Raw genomic sequence first — 15212 nt, 5'->3', positions numbered from 1 at the left:
AGATATTAACTTAAATGAATTAAAGATAATTATCGTTGTGTATTATCTCGTCCATAAAAAGTTTTATCGTAATTAATGTTATGTATTATCGTCCACCTCACCTAATTATCGTTGTGAATTATCTCGTCCATAAAAAATTTTACGATATTATCTTAAATGAATTAAAGATATTTAAAAAATAAATAAATATATTTTTGAGAAAATAAGTGAGTCTGGAGTGAGTATTGGGATAATGTGTGAATTTGAAGAAACTCTTGTATGAATCCGAATAATGAAAAAAACATTTAATAGTTAGTAGAAAGCTGATGTGGCAGAGTTTGAAGTCTAGGTCTGAGGATAAACTCACCCTTAGTATCTTTAAGCACATGATATCGTGGATAATCATGGTTTTGTGGCGCAAAGGCTTCAGAATCCACATCTTTAGCAACCTGTCTTCTTAAAAATATGCACAGGTTGTTTCTACTAAGCAATTTAATGATTCAGCTTATGCCAACAAATTACCCCTTGGCCTATATGATTATAACGACTTGACAAGGTTTGCAAAAGTCAAGCACAGTAGTTAATTGTATTATTAGCAACAGAAATATTTAACATACAGATATCAACATTTTGGTAAAATTTTACATAGGACAAATGCAAAGAAATCCAAGGATATAAGTTGCCTACAATTGTAACTAAAATCAGTAAAATGGCGCTAATAATAGTACAGGGTGTAGGAATGCAAATAAGTTCTACCCATCATAGACACCCTCTGCAAATTTATTTTCAGGATAAAACACTGCAACCACTTGGCTTCCGCCAAATTTCCTTCCGTTCATTCCTGCTCGTGCTCTAGAGGAACTTTCTGTGTCAGCATATTCCAGAAACACCTAATACATACATTGAGAAAAGACGATTAGAATTATAAACCGACTCAAGACTTTTATTTGAAGGGAAGCGGATTTGTTAAGAACCTTTCCAACTCCAGGTGCAAGTTCTCCATTTGGTCCTGGTCGTGGGATGTCAACCCTCACTAAAGAACCTACAGACAGCAAGGAATTGCATCAATAAAATAAAATAGTAGAAAAGGCCAACAAATCAAATGATATGATGCCTGAAGGAAAACGGAAACAGATAACAAGTGAAAGTTTAGAAAGAAGTTTTGTCTCAACTTATGGCTGCTATTTTACAGCATGACTACAAGGGAGTGACAGACTGACAATAGTGAATAAACGTAAAACAGAGGATAAATAAAAGAAATACTAATAGACAAAAGGGTCCAGCCCGAAAAAAAGAGACTGCAGATACATACCAAACTTTTCACCTTCCTCTTTCATGTCTACCATTATATCTTGATACTCATCATCATCTTTAAGATCATCAGCAGTAACTACTTCGGTCAAGCACACAACTTTGGTGGGAAGTGCTCCAGGTTGAAACATGAGCTTCTGCAATTCAAGATAAAGCGTAAATCAAATCCAGGATCAATGATACACACTAGTTAAAGCAAGTGGAAGAAATGAACATATAAAATAAAAAAATAAAAAATCACCTGCAACAGAATCTGCTGTTGAGCATGCTGCAATACAATCTCTTGCTCAGGCTTTGGTTGGACTGCTCCCTGATTAGCACGTCTAACTGTGAGTGTTTTATCACCCATTTTAATTCCATTCAAAGCTGCACAAGCTACATCAGTGACCGAGGGATCATTGTAAACACAAAAGGCATAACCCTTTGAGTTCCCAGTTTCTCTGTCCTTCACAAGGTCAAAACCACGAAGGGGTCCAAAAGATTCTAATAGCTCCCGAATCTGTGATTCAGTTAAGTAGTAAGGTAGCCCACCAACAAAAATGCGATCTGGGCCCTCGAGTCCACCAGCTGACCCAGGTGTCAGTCCAACAGCAGCCAAGTTCAGATTTGGATTGGGTTGACTAGGACCAAGGGTTGCAGCAAGACTTGGGTTGTAGTCACTAGGTCTTCTCACCTTAACTGGTGTACCCTAAACAAGTAAACAGCAAATCATATTTAGTCACAGCTTATGGGACTGGGACTATAAATTTAAGATTCAGGGAGTATTAGCTTATAACAATTCGGTTTTATTACATGGAAGCAGATGATATACATAAATTACTCAGTAATCCCAAGTAAAAGAAGGGTAACTAAAATGTCATCTACACAAGAGAAATGCAAAATACCTCAAATATGATACCATCCAATGCCATAGCATTACTAGCTTCCTCCACAGATCTCATCTCAACAAAAGCAAACTTCTTTTCATGATTAATATAAACGTTGACAACAGCATCACCTAAGCACAGCAAAAAAAATAAATTTGGAATCAGTTCACATAAGATTGTTTTCTTCCCAATGAAGTTACAATTTCTAGACAGACCTGGTCCGGCAGTATTTCCTCCAATCGCAGCCATAACATGGCTAAAAAAGGTTGCCACTGACTGCAGTAAAAAAATATATTAAAGTCATTGCAGTGATAGGGATAGCAGCAGGCAGCAAAAAGGGAATAGTCAAAAATCCAGAACACACAGTAAAGCACTGAAATAAGCAAATCATTATGCTGATAGAGAAAGGCAAAAAGGAGGACCTATAGAAAACCCAAAATAAGATGATGAATTAACCCAAAAAAAAAAAAAAAAAAAAAAAAAAAAAAAACAGAAGAAAGTATATATTAACAGCTCTCTCTCGGGGGGTAGTCAAGGTTAACTTCACAGGAATAGAATTGCAATCTAGCAGCTATTAATTCCCTCGTTTTTAAAATGTGAAGTGAAGACTTTCATGAGGAGTAGAGTGAACATCACTCTAAAAAAACTACTTTAAACAGATAAAAGTAAATCAACAATAGGTCTCCAGAATACCTGTTCATTGGCTGAAGGAGGAAGTCCGCCAACATATACTCGCCGAGCATGCCGAGTAGCCTGTGAAAGATCAAAAAATAAACTATTTTAAACAAAGATTCAAAAGACAAATACAGAAGATTTGCTGGTAGAAAAGGATCTACTCAGCTAACCTGCTGAGTCATAGCTTGCATAGGCATAATGGGAAGAGCTCCTAATGACTGCATGCAAAAATCAATAACAATATCAAAGACTGCATAAATAAGTTAGATCTATACCAGAACACAATTGAGGATGCAAAGGAAAAAGGCAAGGATTTATACCTGTCCTTGAGTCAATTGTAACATGTTTGGGAACATTCCAGGGATTGTTGGAGCTGATCCAGGAATCTGACCTGTGAAGGCTAATCACATAAATAAACTATTAGCAAGTGCAAAATCTAGTTCAACCTTTAAGAAAAGAATGCAGAAAAAAAAAAAGGTTATTTTTTACTCTCCATATATAATTTATTGGGTACACTTGTATACGGAATCTGAAAAGTAACTCTCACTAATTACTATTGTTTCCTTGGCTCTTGCATTCGCATTAATTATAAGAGATAAAGAGGAAAAATAATTCAGATGCAAGCGCTGGAGGAAATTGCAAGACTACCAAAAAACAGGCAATAGTTGCCGGTTGAAGACGAACTGGTGCATTGATTCCTCCTTGTATATATAAGCTACAGAAGTCGGCTCACGCCCAATGTCAGCAGAGTGGGGCAAAAGACCCAACATTGCCTTCTTATGCAAAAAAAATAAGACACAGAAAACAAAAACACCAAACACAAGAACAAACCAAAAACATCTCTCAGTTCCAGAAAAATTTCACTAAGTAAATAACATAAAAACAAGAAATTCAACCTTGAGAAAACTACAGTATAAGTAACACATGCATTGTCGAATTGAGACCAGGTGCTAACTTAAGAATAAAAAATCGCAATACAGAACGACCAACCTTTTAGGTACAAGAAGACAGCAGTGAGGCGTGGGAAAGAAGGGAAATGAAAGAGAGATGGGGGCACAAAATAAAAAAGGGATAGCTACAATAAATCATCAATTGAACCACAAAATGTACCTGCAGCTGTAGTTAGCATTGCAGAAGAAGGAGGTGCCATGTCAAACCCGCTTATCCTTTTGCTGTAACAACATATGTTAGAGTCCACCAGATAAGAAAAAATGTCATGAACAGTTATAGAAACATAAAATTATAGACCACAAATTCACAAAGATGACCAACTGAAGAGATATAAGTTGACAGACTGGAAGGAGAAGACTTTGAATAAGCCATTCAGTCTGATACTCTGATAATCTGATATGCAAAAACCATACAAGACCAATGTGGTAACAAGAGGTAGGGTAACTATTCAACAAGAAATAATATGTTGGGGAAAAGGGGTGCACATGTAAGCAACCTCAGCAGAGGAAAAATAGGCAAAATTTTCAAGGAAACCCATGAAATACGATTTAAACACAAATGACAGCAAACATTCAGGCAGAGATTTAGTTAGATCTTTTAATGCTATGGAGAACAAATTATTCAAACATCAACATGGTTTAAACAACCGGAACAATCAAGTACAGCTGCTGCTACCTTCGGAAATTATACAGAACTAAAGGCACCTAAAGGAAAAAAGAGACAAGCATCAGGAAACTTCAAAAAAATAAATATTTATAGTAGAAACTAGAAAGTATCACATTCCATCCTAATTATTGTTGACCATAAAAGAAAACCATAAACGATAATAGACAACGAAGATGTCTTGGTAAAGATTTTTCCCACTGATTGAATAATTACATCAACTTCAACATCATCTCAACTCGTACAACAAGGCTCCAATCCATAGCATAATAGGGGATGTGGGAAGTATTCATCTGTATGCTTGCAATAAGGACTAAGGAGAGACTAAACTCAAAGGTTTTAAAGGACACACCACGCAGGTGGCATGTGCATGTCCCATATGAGACACCAATACAAACAGATGTTCAACATTCCTCAAAACGTCTTAGGCACAAGAGAGCACTGTTTTTCTCTCAACAGCTTAGACAGGTAAGGGCCATATAAGGGTAGCAGTAAAACAAAAGGAAAAAGGAAAGTATCAAACAAAATAAAGAAAATAAATTTTAAAAAATTTAAATTAAAAATTAAATGAAATCTAAAAGTGATTGTCATAGTTACCTCATACATAATTAGGTCTCTTAAAATTTGATATTCCATAATAACACCTAATTACAACTAGTTTTCTTAAAATCGTCAAGAGAATTAGAAAATAGGAAAGATAACAAGAGAGAAGGGGGAGCATATTTGCATTATTCTTCTAATAACAGAAAGTTGTACAGAATAATGTAGTGCATATCGTTGTGACTGCATTGACTTTCAAGACCCCCCCCCCCCTCCACATGACCACATATAAATTGTAATTGTATATGTATCCGTTCCAATACAGCCCAAGTTTCCAAAATTCAGTTGAAGGTTGATCTGAAGTGTGAAATGCTGCTAGTTGCTACTTCACAATAACAGGATTGAACCAAGTATTACTAATTTACTAGATATAAGGAGGGGCACCAGACATGTGAATATTTTTTATGCTAAAGGGTAGAGTTGGTATTCCCATAATCAGCGCACATAAAAGCATTCTTTTAATCCATACATATTCCTCTAAGAATCTCACTCATTAAAGGAACGAGCAAGATTTAAAAAAATTATTCAAGAGTTTTTTACGACATAAAATGCTTTGAGGCATGAACATAACAAAAGACTTAAGGTATAACCATAAAATGTAGTGATTGTCACTTGATAAGTTAATATCGGATCACTAATGATTCTAATAGTTCAAATTACCATTGATATCAAACATTTTGCACTAGAATGAATATAATTCACACATTAGCAAGCACAAATATGTTGCATACACGAAATGATATGCTAGAAATTATAGCTTTACCAACCTTTTGGAGCGAGAACGAGATCGAGACCTTGACCTATGCTCAGATCTTCCCCTTGAACGAGATCTGTGTTTGTGTCTATCATCCCTATCACGATCATAATCTCTCCGCCTAAACATACAATCATCAATCAATGTGGCATCAAGCAGAAACAAGCAAGCTTCAAAGGAAAAGGGACAAAAAAAAAAAAAAACATATACAAGGAGATTCAAGGAGGTAGCAGAATACTTTTAACTTTCTATGCTCAACAAAGGCAGGATTAAAATTCGTAATATATTACCTTTTTCCATTAAATTTAGCCCTCACACAATACGACCCATTAAAGCTCAATAAATCTTGCCAAAAAAAGTCGACACATAAAATTTTATACATAACAAACAAAGCAATGTAACTCGTGAAAGCATGACTTATTAAGCTTGTATTATTCAGATAATAACCAAAACAGCTTAGAGCAGGAATCAAGATAATTAAGCTAACACGACAACGAGCAAAAAATGCAAAGGATTTTTTTTTGTTACAGTGACCTATAATGGAACATGCCTCTGAATATCAGTAATCCTCCATGCAACACTGCCATATATCATATAGCAAAGTGTTTAAAATTAATACCATGTGCCCAACCTTCTATATCACAACTTTGTAGCCACTATGTACAAACAAAAGTCAACACAACAAAGTTAACCAACTTACAATGCTGTCCCTACGATTAATAGAGACTGAATAAGTATCCTGAGATATTTCAGGCACCAAATCAAGTCAGAAAATTCCCAACCTATTACCTAACAGAGGAGACCAGGACAGCTTCCCAACATCAATTTTAAATCAAACAAAAAAGTTAAACATACAAAAATTCCTCGTCCATTCGTATGTGAGATTATCAAAGGGAAAAGGTACCATCACCATAACCTTAACAAAAACTAGAGAAATTAATAGAATGATTGAATTGTTGCATAAAACTTGAATCAATAAACTACCAAGTACCAAAGACTGCCAAAAGATATTACTAAGTACAGCAAAAACAATAATAGATGGACAACAGAAAACAAAGAAAGCTGAATTTAATACCTATCACGATCTCGGCTTTTGTAGTAATCATCGTCAATGTCTCTATCTCTGTGGCGATCACTTCTATCACTCCTATCCCTATGCCTATCTCTATGACGATCACGATCTCGATCCCGATCCCTATCACGAGACCTGTCTTTGTCTCTCTCCCTATCCCTATCCCTATCCTTGTCTCTGTCCCTATCTCTATCTCTACTTCTCTCCTTGTCCCTATCCTTCTCTCTCTCCCCATCTCGATCTTTCTCCCGTCCCTTCTCTCGGTCCCTCTCTCTACTTCTTGAAGAACTCCTCTCGTGATCACGTGAACCATGCTGCCAAAAAACACCATGTTAGCACAAAAATAAACAATATCCCTCCAAGACTACATGACAAAGCATATACTACAAGTACTACAATACCACCATCAAGGTTTAATTATCACATTGATTATCCAAATCACATTATCAAAGCCACATTAGAGGGAGTACTGCTAAAAGGGTGCATCGAGCAAAGTACAGTCTTACATAACACTGAACCAACAACTCTAACAAATTTCAAACTTATGTTATCTATTCAATCTTTCAAGCTTTATTTAATACTGCGTAAATTACATAGTGCGATAAACATAACCTATATACCTGAGATTTGGCATCATTGTTTTCATCCATGCCCCCGTGATCATTTTCTTGAGGTTGCGGAGACGAACCATTCTTATCAGGATCATCCTGGTATTCCGACATCTTTCAAGGCTAATCTATGGCAAACCGAAAACAACAATTATTAATACATCAATTACAATAACATATGACATAGGAGAATTGAATTTCCTATAATACCTTTCACAAAAACCAAATTAAGAACAAAGAACTGTTCAAATTTTGATACCAAAATTTAAAATCAACAATGCTGAGCTTGTTTCAGTAATTGTAAATTCTAAAACAAAGAGATAGTGCAACACCTCAATCAATTGATTAATGCAATTTAATTTCAATTGATTCCAAAGTATAACATCTTATAGTAGGAGACAGAATGACGAAACCAAGAAAATTGCAATTAAGAGCAAACTGTATGCTGAATTGAGAGGAGAGAGAAAGAGATAATACCTGATTGAGCAAAATTGAAGGGGATTGATTGCAGAGAAAGATTGAGCAAATAGATAACGCTTAGAATTGCGCGAACAGAAAAGGGGGAATATAAAGAATTAGGGTTCTTCCTCCCCAGTATGGAGCAACACTTAACACTCTTTCGGTCTTTCCCCAAATTTTGCTTTGTTCTTTTACGGTCTGGTTTTTTTACGGAGTACTAAGTTTACTAACCTTCTCTTGTTTTATTTTACGACTAGTCGACGACTCCGAATATCAATGTTTTGGGGACAAGGTTGTAATTTTGGATTCGTTTTTTAGTTTGTTGCAAAGAGAAGCACGGCCGCATAGGGATGAATGATATAGATGTAAATGTAACTATAATTTGATCTCAATTAAAAGAAAAAAAAAATAGAAATTTGATCTCAATTAAAAGAAAAAAAACTAGAATTTAATCTCAATCGTTGACAAGTCTTGAGTACCTACTTTATACTTTAACTGATTAAGCCAAATAATTATCTACGTAATTTTGAATAAGTGTTATCATAGCAGAAGAATGAAAGATATCAACAAGTTGCAAACCTTGCTACTCTATAACTAATAATTACTCACAAAAATCAAAATGGTACTTATTTTATCTTTTATTAACAGAAATTTATTGCACCTAGGAGCATGGCTCGAGTTATAGTTGGAGAAAAATTTAAAGGCGAAATTCCCACCCTAAAGCGGCTCTAGTGGAGTTTGATCCTATAATCTTATGGTTGTGTAAGTAGTAATTCTTTCGACTAGACGAAGCCTTGCTTGTCATACTCTATACATAACGAATGAACGACTAAAATGTGAATGACTCGAGTTATACTTGAAGAAGCATATGGGGGGCAAAATCTCCACCCAATGCGCCTCCAGTGGAGTTTGATCCCACAACCTTATAATTGTGTAATAAGGAGTAATAAACTTTTAAACTAGACCAAGTCTTGCTTATTTTTGCTCTATTATATACGGATTACGGAGTAGCGACTAAAATGTGTCGATAAGTGTGCAAGTTAAACTTGAACCAAAAAATACGTGAATATGAAACGGAGTAGTGAGCCATTGAGCTTTGAGCCTTCTGAGTTCTGTTACAAAAGTGAGATGTTTGATGTTGGTGACTTTGTCTAGTGCAGCTGAAGTGAGACATCTTTCAAAACTTCCGAAAACATGATCGTCTGTGTTGCAGTCGTCGGCCACCAGGTTATCTTTCTCTAATTCTCTCTCTGTCAATTTCCTGCATTTGTCTTATGATTTACTTTTTCTCAGTCTTTGATTTTTCTGGGTATTACGAATCAACAAATTTGAAAACATTTAATTTCTGCAGAATAATCCACTCTACATTCAAAGCTTTAATGAGGGTGATGATGCCCTTAAGCTTCATCACATCGTTCACTGCTCCCTTGATGTTATTGACGAACGAGGTCTTCTCTCTTTCCGATCTTCATTGATTTGATTTGTGATTTTTCATAGATTTCCGCTCATTTACTTGTTGGAATTAAGTACCCTTCATTTCAAGGTGTTGTCTTTGTTTTTTGGGGGAAGTTGGCCAAAAATGTGGGAATTTTGAGTTGAGATTTTGATTTGGTGGTAAATTTAATGTAATTTAATTGCCGAAACCCTAACCCTAGAGTTGATACAAGGCAATTCAAAATGAACCCTGTTTAATTGCAACATTTCACCCATTCTCGAATTTTTGATGAAGATATATATGATTACTTTGAAGGATAGAACTAAGGTTTATTTCTCTCTTTATATTTTCAAACAGAAGTAATTGTGTGATTTTCTGTATTTCTCATTATCTAGCAGAAACTAACCAATTATAGTTGATAGCAATATGTTGCATCTATATTCAATGGTGATATTTCTGTAATTCTGCTGTTTGAGAATAAGAACTGAACCCAAGTAAGAAATAATAGAATGCAGGGTGTTATTAACAATCTTTGTGTAATAGTTGCAAGCTACATTAATTAAAAACAAAATGTCAGTTGCCGAGAGGAAACTTATTGAGGGGAAGAGAAAGAAAGGTGTACTTTTTGTACATAGTAACATAAACAATAACTCCGTGATTTTAGGCATAGACCCGGTTTTCAATTCTGTGATTTGGAATTTGCCAAAGTAACCCCCATAACTCTGAAAGTTAATTGAATTGTCATTCTTCTTATGACCCATTTGTTAGGTGTGTAATGATTTTATAAGGAAATTTGTGAAGAAAATCTCTTGCCAATACCAAAAGTAATGCTAGTCCCTTCTCAAATACATCATTTTCTTTGCAAATTTCCATTACCACCCATGACCACTTTAAAGGTGGTATCGTGTGATGATAGAAGTATATGAATGAAAACACATGTTTAAAGATGGAGTTCCCTTGACTTGGTATTGAACTAGGGTATTCCTTGCAAATTTACATACAAATTCATGACCAATCTTGCACTTAATGAACACCTATTAAATGAGATGTTAGTGTTAGTGAAAACTTCCCTTGAACCAAAGGATTGGTTGGAATTAGTAGAATTTGAAAATCTTTTGATCTTTTTTTTTTTTTTTTTTTTGGTAAACGTTTTTACAATGGAATAATTTCAAATATGTACTCTGTAGTTCGTATTCCATATAACGGATGAATATTTCACCTAGTAATTGTGCAATGCATGCTTGATTTAATGTTGGGTAACTCATGTTTTCTGTTTTATATTTCAGTGAACAATCCCAAGAAATCTGGGCCAATGCTGAATGAAACATTTTTAGGTCTGCTTTACCCAACAGAAAACTACAAAGTGTAGGTATCTTTCCCCTTGAAATTTTGTTAAGGTGGGATCAGTTGTATTGCTTGAAATGTGATATTAGCAGCCTTATAAATAATGATAATGATGAAATCAGTTTACTGTTGCTTGCAGATATGGCTATTTGACCAATACTAAGGTGAAATTCATCTTGGTGACCACCGATTTAGATGTAAGAGATGCTGACGTGAGAAATGTAAGTATATAGCTAAGATAAGCTTTGGAAACTTTCATAAAATAAATTGTGCTTGCTATGGATTGTGCCTGTTGTCCTTCATGCAGTTAATGTTTTTGCAAATTTGCTTGATTTGGTATTGGAATAATTGTGAGTAAAACAATGTTGCTGTGATATTGCTGGCTTTATGTGAAAAATGAGAATGATGCTTTATCTCCCCCGGGGAATACTCCCTCTGGTTCTAAACTTTCTATTATGCAGGGCTGAGATAATGGTGGATCATTTGTGGTGCGTGTGCATCTAAGAGTCATTGTATCATTTATCTGCTCTAAGAAACTGTGCTCTTGATCTGCTTTTGGTTGTCAAGCTTTAGGTATGAGGTGATTATGAAATGATGATGCTAAATGGCTGGTTTAGGAATAACTCTAGGTGGTACCTGAATATTCAGATTGTCTGCTCTCTATTCCGTTGTTTTTCATCTTCTGGGATGATAACTATGATTGTTTCATTTCGTAATAAATGATAATAGCTGATTGAAAATGGATTTTGGTGCTTTTGAATTACAAAGGATCTATACTGACTTATTCACATGTGTGTGTGTGTGTCAGTGAATGCTGGTTATATTGTAATGCTGATTGTGTGTAACTGAATACTGGTTATATTGTAAAGCTGATTGTATGTACTTTGGGTGATACCAGTTCTTTAGGAAATTCCATGCAGCTTATGTGGATGCGGTTTCAAATCCTTTCCACGTACCCGGTAAAAAGATAACCTCTTGGACATTTGCTGAAAGGGTTAGCAATATTGTCAAGTCTTTTGGATTGGGTTCATCTGGATGAACTGTGAACATCTGCTCTTTTTTTTGGGAATTTGACTGCAGCCAAAATATGAGGTGATTTCGTTTTGTTATAGCAGAAAGGTACAAAATATATTATCATGAACTCTCCTGTTGATGACCTTATTTTTTTGAGCTTGTATCTCATAAAGAAGCCTAAAGGGTAAATCTTTTGGAGCTTGTATGTTGTCACCTGATCTTTTACATTTATTCAATAGCAGAGGTGTTTGTAGAATATCATCATCTTCATTCTTTTTTTCAATTCATAAAAGCCAGTTTCTTATTGACTTATAGACACTTTGAACTATATTAGTCACCATTCGACATTCATTAGTATAACAAGTCACCTCAAGATCAATTGGCCCTGTTAAAATGCTAAGGTGAGGCCAGGGGTAATGTAGCAATTTTATGGCGAGGCCGAAGTATTGTTGAAATGTTATGGTGAGGCCGGTTCCATGTAAGTTTATTTGAACAATTTAAGGTGTTAACTGATATTACAAGCACATGATGAATATCTGAGATCAGCAAATTCAGTTACATCAATTTGAAATTACGACACTAAACATGTTGGACATTATAGGAAAAATGAAATTTAAGAAAGCTAAGCACGAGTTTAGCAGAAAATTCTCTCCCCGAGAGCTTCAGTGCTCAAGAACGAGCTGCCCAGGATCAACATCAGCCTTCTTAGTAAAAAACCCAGTTAGATACCCAGAAAGCAGTTTTTCTCTTAGAATCCGCATCCCAAACCCATCAAACTCCTGTAACCAACTCAGCATATAACCTGTACTAATAAGATCAAATGCTCTCCACCTCCTCTTCTTTGCATAGTCGTTCAACCCCCTCTTTATACGCTTATACTCGTACAGTCGTACTCATCCTCATTTTCATCATTCTGCTTCTCCTGGTAGCTTGACTTCTCTAGCAACACATTGGCAAGGCATCTACCTAGAATGACTCCATCTTCTAGGGCTGAGCACCCTCCTTGTCCAAGGTCTGGTGTCATTGGATGACATGCATCACCTGTTACACATACATTGTCTTTGCTTATGTTGCCAAATAATATCTGCCATGGAGGTCTATGCCCTAGTGGAGAACGTACAATTTCTTCTACTTTTGTGTCTTCTATCACAGCCCTTATTTGGTCAGGTACCTTCCCAAGTTTACTCAGCAAAAATTGCTTCAGCTTCAGTTGATCAGCTTCTTGCAGTGTACTATTCTCTGTTACAACATACTACAAGTTAACAGCACATCTAACCAAATGATCACCCAAAAAAAATATTGAAAATAAAATTATGCAACTCTTTTTACTGTGGAATCTAACTACATAGTCTACATCTACATTATTAAGTAATGGTCATGTATCTATTAGTTTGGACTGAGAGTCAAATAGGAATATAGGATGGTTCTTATGATTACGTAGTAGACTTGCTATCCGGGGTTTGTGCACAAGGCAATAAGCATACCTTGAGCAGATGGCGACCAGGTGAAAAACCAATAAACAGCAGTGTTATCACAGGGAATGATACCATATCTAGTACCATTTCCGACTAAGACCTGAAATACGGGCTCAAACCCATGGCCATCCTTGTAATATGCACAGCCCCTTATAGCTGATCTTCCTGTCAGTGATGGTGGTTTGAATCCTAGCCATTTTGCCACCATTGAATTCACCCCATCACACCCGATTAATACCTGTTTGTGAAAAATGATATTAGAAATCTGTTAGCCATCGTAAGAGCTTCCTTGCAATCATGTAACCATGAAGACACAGGACATAAATGTCAGAATTTTTACAAGGATCAATAAGATAACAATAATAGCAAACCACTATAATGTTGCATTAAGTTTCTTATAAATAACTATATATGACTTCTAAACTCAACCTTAACTACCCATCTGTTGGATGGTAACAAAAGGCGCAATGAAAGGATATGAAACTCTTGTAGATGTCCTTATTAATGCTCAGTTTCAATACCTTGGTTTTAAGAATGGAACTGTCGGCAAGGTGCACAAGCTTTGAGAAGCCTGCTTCTTCTATAGAAACCACCTTGGAGGAGTACCTTATTGTACCAGTTGGTAAATCTTTTGCAAGCGCTTCTAGGAGAGCCTTCCGTCTCACACAGCGAGCCTCATGATCTCCACTGCTTTTTTTCTTTACTTTTCAGTAAGCCAAACAAGGTGAAAATAATGAAAGTAAGTGAAGACAAACTTACTATTTTCCCTTCTCTGTAAATGAAACATATGAAGTCAATTCACCCGTAACTGAGGATGTAGAAGATACCCTGCATCCAATTCATGAAGAGATATAGTTAAGAAAAACATCTTTCATGACTTTTATGGTTGAAGTTAAGGGAAGCAAAACAAAATGATGAAACCAATGTTACTCGGAGTCAGGTACCCATGTCTAAGAGTTAGACTAGCCTTTTCAACAATACATTTCTATATTTTGGTCCAAAATAAAAGTCCAAGGGTCCATAGTAGTTCCACACTCATTTTAGAGTGAGGAGGATCTATTTGACTATTTGACAAAAGTACTATAAATTGGAGAGTCCGAGTAAAATAGAACTAAACAATACTAAATCAATATTGAACTGAAATTATTTTTGTTGAACTGAAATTATTTTTACTGATTCTTAGTTAAATTTCTTCCTTGGAGTTACTGATTTTTATTGAACTAAAATTATTTTACTAAATTGAACTTATTTTACTAAACTGAACTTATTTTTACTGATTTTTTTTTTTAAGGTGAAGTAAATAGGATATAACATGACAACTAATTTAGGCGAAGTTAGTAATATGCCGAATAACACTCCATGTACCTGTGAAGAGCCAAAGCTGTAGCAAGGCCAGATATTCCAGCTCCAACAATGACAATATCTGTGTTCACCTCCATCTTCCTTCTCAATCTACTCTAGCAAAATCAAAATAAACAATTTTACAGAAATTTATATGTACAAACATGAGATGATACAATGCCAGTATATTTACAGTTATATATAAATGAAATTTAGTCAACCAAGGTGGCTCAACTTGATAAATGTAGCAGTCAGTGTTACTTCGTTACCTTCTGCTTATTGGACTAATTCGACACATGTTGCTAATTTCATCAATTAGTGATGTGAGCCATGCCAAATTCAGCAATTAGTCGACTTATGTTGAAACTTTTGACAAGTAAAAGCCCAAGGTTTTTTGTTAGAACTTTCGCACTATTTATATTCTAACCTTAACCACTTGTTGTAACTAATATTTGAAAACAAATGTCATTATTTTAATTGTTAATCTCAATGTATATTTTCAATATATCTATAATAATTAAAGTCATAGATAGTTAAAGCTGTGCGTTTGACAACCTCAAGAACTAAAATAACATGTAATTTGCACTTTTTTAGAGGTCAAATGTTGAGCAACTTTGATTTTGGATACTTCTTTCTTGAGAGTAAAAGGTTTTCTTCCCTTAATG

The 15212-nt window shown here is 35.3% G+C and overlaps 2 protein-coding genes and 1 pseudogene across 5 annotated transcripts; 1 reads left to right on the top strand and 2 right to left on the bottom strand.

The window, feature by feature from the left end:
- Window positions 1-542: 542 nt before the first annotated feature.
- Window positions 543-8173, bottom strand: LOC110718514 (splicing factor U2af large subunit B-like). 4 transcript variants are annotated; one of them, XM_021897353.1, is made up of 14 exons: window positions 7957-8173; window positions 7492-7607; window positions 6875-7185; window positions 5813-5920; window positions 3942-4003; window positions 3152-3231; window positions 3002-3049; window positions 2850-2909; window positions 2372-2432; window positions 2175-2287; window positions 1532-1978; window positions 1292-1427; window positions 954-1021; window positions 543-869 (listed from the first exon to the last, which is right to left on the bottom strand). In XM_021897353.1, the coding sequence occupies exons 2-14, from the start codon at window positions 7591-7593 to the stop codon at window positions 732-734; spliced, it is 1734 nt and encodes a 577-aa protein (XP_021753045.1). In that variant the 5' UTR covers window positions 7594-7607; window positions 7957-8173; the 3' UTR covers window positions 543-731. The 4 variants fall into 4 exon arrangements, with proteins under 4 accessions (XP_021753045.1, XP_021753047.1, XP_021753046.1 ...); XM_021897355.1 differs by having other exon boundaries at window positions 3152-3222; XM_021897354.1 differs by having other exon boundaries at window positions 7492-7602.
- Window positions 8174-8983: 810 nt separating this feature from the next.
- LOC110718513 (trafficking protein particle complex subunit 2-like protein) lies at window positions 8984-11987 on the top strand. The gene is made up of 5 exons (XM_021897352.1): window positions 8984-9165; window positions 9290-9386; window positions 10660-10738; window positions 10857-10938; window positions 11616-11987. Exons 1-5 carry the CDS (start codon window positions 9133-9135, stop codon window positions 11754-11756), a joined length of 432 nt encoding a protein of 143 aa, XP_021753044.1. The 5' UTR covers window positions 8984-9132; the 3' UTR covers window positions 11757-11987.
- An 88-nt stretch (window positions 11988-12075) lies between these two features.
- LOC110718511 lies at window positions 12076-14782 on the bottom strand (annotated as a pseudogene).
- Window positions 14783-15212: the final 430 nt, after the last annotated feature.

The sequence above is a fragment of the Chenopodium quinoa genome, unplaced genomic scaffold (assembly GCF_001683475.1).
Source record: "Chenopodium quinoa cultivar QQ74 unplaced genomic scaffold, ASM168347v1, whole genome shotgun sequence".
Taxonomy (NCBI): domain Eukaryota; kingdom Viridiplantae; phylum Streptophyta; class Magnoliopsida; order Caryophyllales; family Amaranthaceae; genus Chenopodium; species Chenopodium quinoa.
Note: the sequence above shows the minus strand (reverse complement) of the source record. Positions and strands in the feature narration are given on the sequence as shown.